The sequence below is a fragment of the Coenobita brevimanus genome, chromosome 78 (genome assembly GCF_032717465.1).
Source record: "Coenobita brevimanus isolate Jiangsu-jjx chromosome 78, ASM3271746v2, whole genome shotgun sequence".
NCBI lineage: Eukaryota > Metazoa > Arthropoda > Malacostraca > Decapoda > Coenobitidae > Coenobita > Coenobita brevimanus.
Genome location: NC_137031.1, coordinates 2,566,867 through 2,573,794, shown reverse-complemented (window position 1 = coordinate 2,573,794; position 6,928 = coordinate 2,566,867). Strand labels below are relative to the sequence as shown.

General features: G+C 43.9%; 1 protein-coding gene across 1 annotated transcript in view; it reads left to right on the top strand.

The window, feature by feature from the left end:
* LOC145408636 (protein white-like) overlaps positions 1–6,928 on the top strand; it is a 58,383-nt gene that overhangs the window by 10,661 nt on the left and 40,794 nt on the right. The window contains exon 3 of the mRNA XM_080279321.1: positions 3,530–3,768. Coding sequence (XP_080135447.1) covers positions 3,530–3,768 — 239 coding nt within the window. The remainder of the gene's footprint in view (positions 1–3,529; positions 3,769–6,928) is intronic.

Genomic DNA, 6,928 nt, shown 5'->3' with positions numbered 1-6,928 from the left:
GTATCCATTCATCATTCACCCAATCCTACGTATCCCCTTGTGGAGCGTAGGAGCCCGTCGCTAGGCATGTTGGTCCTGACATTTAAGATGAGAGTGATATATATATATATATATATATATATATATATCACTAGGCTGGTTCCCCCAAGGAATGGGAAATAACTAAGCCAGGACGACACACTTAAAATTTACTCATCCACTCAAACACATTCATTCACATCTTAGCTCCATAGGGAAGAATGGACAGATCCTCAGCGCACCACACCGCATGAGGGTCAACTGAGCAGTGCAATCATTGCTATCCACAGCAGGGCCCAACAGCAGAGCTGGTTTTTCCCTGCCACATCATAATAGACCCATCTCCTTTCCCGAATCTGACCTGATCAGCTTGTTAGACCAAATGCGGGAGAATATCCTCTCAGATCTGCATCATCATTTATGCATTCACAATTTCTCTCCATTTATTTCTGTCATGCACAGCCACTCTTCCTTGCTCAACAGACATCCCTCTCACATCCAATGCTCTCTTCACACTGTCCATCCATCCTATTCGTGGTCTCCCTCTCAGCCTTACACCTCTCACATCAGATCTAGTTACCTTTTACACCAATTGCTCATTATCCATTCTCTCTATATGCCAAAACCATCGCAACACCCTCTGCTCAACTCGATCAGCCATCTCCCGAACAACTCCAATTCTCCTTCACACTTCATAACTTCTCACTCGATCCATATGCGTCACTCCACAAGTACTCCTCAGACACCTCATCTCCATTACATTCAAACTTTTCCTCTCTGCTACACCCATATTCCACAAGTTCTCCAGCCCACATATAATGCAGTCAGTACCACAACACCCTCATACAGCCTTCTCTTAGCATCCATTCTAAGCAACTGGACATCTAAGCACACTTTTTTCATTCCTCCCAGCACCTTTCCTAATTCATTCATTTCTAAACTTCACCTCTGCATCCTATTCTTCCATCCACAGCAACATATGACCCTGTAAGGGTGTACAATACTGTACCTCCTCAAGCAACTCACTGCATTCAAAACTAAATATTCAATCCTCCTACCATCTGACTGACCTCACATACTTGGTTTACATCACTTTACCTCTGATTCTCATTTACTTTTCAATTTCCTCCTTTCACACACTCCTTCCAAACTCCTCTACCAACTGTCTCAATCTCTCCTCTGAATCAGCCACCAGTGCAGTATCATCTGCAAACAGCAGCTGCTTCAGATTCCACTCTCTACCATCAACATTCACCAGACTCAGACCTCCACCTAACATTCTTGCATTCACCTCCCTTACAACACCATCCATATAAATATTAAACAACCAAGGCGACATCACACATCCCTGCAATTGCCCTACTCTCATGGGAAACCAATCACTCACAGTATTTCCCACTCTTAAACACGCTCTACTGTTTACATAAAAACATTTCACCCCTTTTAGTAACCTAAAGTCCATTCAATCTTCAAACAGTCCACAAAGCCTTTCTATCAATTCTATCATACGCTTTCTCTAAATTCACGACCGCCCAAAACTTATCCTTGCCTTTCACTAAATACTTTTCACACACTTGTCTCACAGCAAACACCTGATCCACGCATCCCCTCCCTCTCCTAAAGCCACGCTGCTCATCACCAATCACTCCCTCTGTACTCTCTCTAGTTCTCTCAATTAACACTCTACCATACACCTTACCTACAACACTCAACAGACTTATACCCCTAAAGCTAGTACATTCATACTTATCACTCTTGCCTTTTACAACAGGACCACACAAGCACTTGCCCAGTCAGTTGGCACCATACCTTTCACAAAGCACACATTCAACAATCTTGCTAATCAGTCAACAATAGTTGCCCCACCACCCTTCAGGCATTCCACAGCACACCCATCCATACCTGCAGCTTTCCCTGTTTTCATCTCCTTTACTGCCTCCTGCGCTTCCTCCTTCATGATCAAAGAATCATTCAAGTCTCCCAACACATTTATTTGTTGCACCCTTCCATCTGCCACAGTCCCAGCCTCAATTTCCTCCTCTACATTTAACAATCTTTAAAAATACTCTGCCCATCTCTTCCTTACTGCATCCATCTCATTTAACATTCTTCTATCCTCTGCTTTTACTCGCTCTTCCTTCCCAGGTTCTCCCTTTCACACCCTTTTCACCTCCTTCCAAAACATTTTCTTGTTCTGTTGAAAATTCTCAATCAACCGCCTACCCCACCTCTCATCTGCTGCCACTTTAGCATCACGCACAGCCCTTCTCGCCCTATTCCTCTTTTCCTTATACCTCTCATATGACACCTCATCCTTCCTCTGCAGCCACATTTCATATGCACGTCTCCTCTCAGCCACAGCCATACATACTTCCTCGCACCACCATTCACTTCCTTTTCTTACACCACCACCCACTCGTCTCACATCACACACCTCTTCTGCATGCCCCACCACAGCACTCGTAAATAACTGCCATTCCTCCTCCACACTGTCATTTTCCCGATCTTTCACTGCATTCCACTCATCTTTCAATTTCTCCTGATAGTCTATCATTTTCTCTCTTTTATCCAAGTCATTCACTTTCTAAACCTCCCTGTCACACCTAACTCTCTTAGCTCTCATCCATCTCCTACCTACTCTTAACTTTCCCTCCACCAGGTAGTGGTCAGACATACCTCCACCCTCCCCTCTCAGAACTCTCACATCCAACAATCTTCCTATTACATTCCTGGACACAACCACATACTCCTTCAATGTTCTATCAACAACACTTCCACCCTCCTGTCTCACCCATGTAAACTTATGTCTTTCTTCTCAAACAGGGTATTTCCAATCACCATCTCTCGCTCAACACACATCCCTATCATTAGTTCTCCATCTTCATTTCTTCTAGGCACACCATGCATACCAACAACACTTTCAACTGCAACAAATCCCACTCTAGCATTAATATCTCCCATCATTACCACATTCACATTTGCTCCAAAACTCTGCTGACACTCATCAACCTCAGTTCCAGAAAAACTCCCTCTCTTCATCATCCCTGTCACTACCAGGCCCATATGTATTCACAAACACCCACAACTCACATTTAAATTTCTCTTTCACCCACATTAGTCTCGATGACACCTCCTTCCATTCAATCACACACTGCTGTACTTCCGGACTCACTGATAAGGCCACACTTTCTCTTGGCCTTCCTCTATCAACACCTGACAATCTTCCATACACACTTCCAAACATAGACTCACCTTTCCCTTTCATCTTCGTTTCACTCAGAGGTAACACATCTGAAAGTTAAGCTCAGTAAATGTAACTTCTTGCATAAGAGAGTTACATTTCTTGCATACCCAGTGAGGATGACTAACGTAGGTTTGCCCCTTCTGTAAGATTCCAACAGTGACAGTGTGGCAAAAAAAAAAAAAAAAAAAAAAATCTATGTTACTGGCAATATCTATGGTGTGTCGCTTTGGACAGCGTGTTTAAAAAAATTCCCTGTGTTTTTCGCAGTGTCTGGGATGTGTCGCTCTGGCGAGTTGCTTGCCATCTTGGGAGCCTCTGGGGCAGGGAAAACTACGCTGTTGGATGTTCTCACACAGCGCACTGGCGCTGGACTGCAGGTTTCTGGGGACATATGTCTCAACGATTTCAGGGTTCAGTCCCAAACCCTCACCAACAACTCTGCTTACGTGCAACAAGACGACCTCTTCGCAGAACTGCTCACTGTTCGAGAGCAGTTGGTTTTTCAGGTAGAGTTAAAATGGCTTACTCCACATGAGTCTTGAAGCATGAGACAGGATATGAAAGCAATTTCTCTTTTAGATACAGAATTAGCAAGTCGAAAAATGAGAAGAAAAAGCAGTAATAAAAGCAAGCCTGAGGAAGTCGTATCAGCCAAGGGTTGTCATTATGGAGGGTATGTAATTTGAAGGGTAGAGCGGGAGAGTGGGGGAAGTAATTGAGACTATAAGTAGGAGGTGGGTGGATGCTAGTTATGTATGGGTAGTCAGGTACAGAGAAAGATCAGCCAGAGTGCTGAGGGGAACCGTAGGTATAAGCTATTTTGGCAGGGAATTGTAGATGGATATATCGGTATGGGTGTGCTGAATCAAGAAAAATAGGTAGAATGTGTCATGAGTGTGATAAGGTGAACGAAAGGACTATAGCAGAGATAATAATATTTGGTAAACTCACAATTTCAGTTATATCAGCGTATGCTTCATAAGCTGGCTTAGATGATGTAGAAAAAAATAGATTCTGGGATGACTTTATACATGGAGTAAGTGGTATGAGGGATGATGAGACTGTGGTTTTGGGAAGAGATTTCAATGATCATGAGAGTGAAGTGACTCAGGATATGGAGGGGTACATGGGGATGTGTATATGGTGCGAGGCAATTGGAAGGGGAAAGAATACTCGAATTTGGGAAAGCAGTGTATACGACCGTGTGTAACGTATACTATAGGAAAAGAGACAGTAAACTGTAGCACCAGTCGAGCAGGGCAGTACTCCCGAGGTGGATGGAAAGCTGATGACAGGGAGAGCTGGAGCTCCAGCTTCAGCCCTCGGGACTAGTTCCTGATCATCCCCCTTTGCTGAACTTTTTCAGTGTTTCAGTAACAGAGAGTAGGCCAGCATGCTTTGTAATACAAGTTTCTCTAATTGTCAACACCAATCTACGTGCACAGTACACACTACGCTTCCTTTTCAAAATTAAAAAAAGGAAAATGGTGCACCTAAACCATCCCTCGGAGTCCCCAGCAGGAGGAGGAGACATAAATGCCCCTATCATCCGGCCCTCTCCCTATGAATACTCATTGAGCTGCCTGGAACCAATATCTGACTCACGTCTTCTTCATTTCTGCAACATTCGCAGCCTTACCTCTAACTTTCTCTCTGTTGAACACCACCTCTCCTCCTCTAAACCTCACCTCCTCTTCCTTACCGAGACTCAGCTCTCTGAGGCAACTGACAACAAAGCCTTTTCTGTATCCTCCTACTTTTTCTTTACTCATGTCAAAGCCAAAGGTGGCCGATGTGTATATGTACGCTAAAACTTACCTTGCTTTCGTATTCCTAAACTTGATTCTTCTGAATTCTCTACCCTCTGGCTTGGCTCTCTTGTCATTCTCTGACTAAATATATCTGCGCTGTTTACTTATCCCCTAGTTCTACTGACTATCAAAAATTCTTCGACTATCTTACTTCTGTGATGGAACTCATTCTATCCATTTCTCCTTTCTCTGAAATCTCCATTCTTGGAGATTTCAATGTTCACGACCACCTTTCACTCTCCTCTCCTTTCACTGGTCCACCTGGTGAACAAGCCTCCATCTTTCTATCCTTAAGGACCTAGAGGAGCTTGTACAGCACCCTACCCATATCCCTGACTGCATTGGAAAGAGCTCCATCATACTTGACCTCTTCCTTACAACTAATCCTTTTGCCTACACTGTTAATCTTTTCTCTCTGTTGGGCTCCCCTGATCATAACCTTATTACCGTAACTTGTCCTATCATTACGGTACGACCTGTGGACCCTCCAAAGAAACGTCGTCTGTCGCACTTTGGAGCTGCGGATTGGGAGGCCCTCAGGCAGTACTTCTTTGATTTTCCCTGGAATGCTTATTACTTCCATGGCCAGGAGCCATCTGCGTATGCCTTGTGCATTACAGAGGTTATTCTCTTGGGCATAGAAGCATACATTCCTTTCTTATACCCTTTGACTAATGCAAAAAAGGGTTGGTTTAATCACGCTTGTTCTAATGCTGTCTGCAACAAGGAGAGGGCCTGTGATAGGTACCGTAGCCAACCCATCCCTGAATCACATCTTTTTTTATGTTTCTGCCCAAAATTGTGCTGTCTGTTCTTCGCTCTGCTAAAAATAATTTCATCCCTACTAAATGCTCTCAACTCTCCAACTCGAATTCTTCCTTCTCCTTCTGGCACCTTGCCAAAAACCTTTCTAACAACTTTACCTCATCATCCTTCCCTTCTCTTTTCTACTCTGATGGCTCTGTAGCTATTTCCTCTACTGATAAAGCAGATCACTTCGCTCAGACTTTCTCCTCCAATTCCACCTCAGATGATTCCAGTGCTGTTCCCCCATCACTTCCCCCCATCACTTCCCCCCTCTGACTTCCTCATGGCTGACATTAAAATTTCTTCAGCTAATGTATTTTCTGCCATCACTGGCCTCCGTACTAACAAGGCATATGGGCCTGATGGAGTCCCTCCTGTTGTCCTCAAGAACTGTGCTTCTGTGCTTTCACCCTGCCTAGGTAAACGGTTTTGCCTTTGTTTTTCAACTTGTACCTTTCCTTCTTGCTGGAAGTTTGCTCTAATTCAGCTAGTCCCAAAGAAGAGTGACCATTCCCAACCCTCTAATTATCGTCCAGTTGCTTTAACATCCTGTGTCTCAAAAGTTTTCGAGTCTGTTCTTGACAGAAATATTTTAAAACATCTTTCCTATCACAACATTTTTTCTAATCGTCAGTATGGGTTCTGTCAGGGGCGATCTTCTCACCTACCTTTCAGACTCCTGGTCATCCTTCTTTCGGGACTTTGGCGAAAGCTTTGCCATTGCACCTGACATGTCAAAGGCTTTTGATTGAATCTGGCATAAATCTTTCATTTCCAAATTGCCCTCCTACGGTTTCTATCCTTCTGTCTGTGCCTTCATCTATAGCTTCCTTTCTTGTCGTTCTATAGCTGCTGTTGCAGATGGCCATCGTTATTCTAGATCTATCAACAGTGGTGTTCCTTAGGGCTCTGTCCTATCACCAACTCTCTTCCGTTTATTCATCAATGATGTACGTCTAACCCTATCCACTCTTACGCTGATGCTTCCATCCTTCACCTTTCCATTCGGTTCCTGCAACGTCCATCGCAGCAGTTACTTCAACAAACA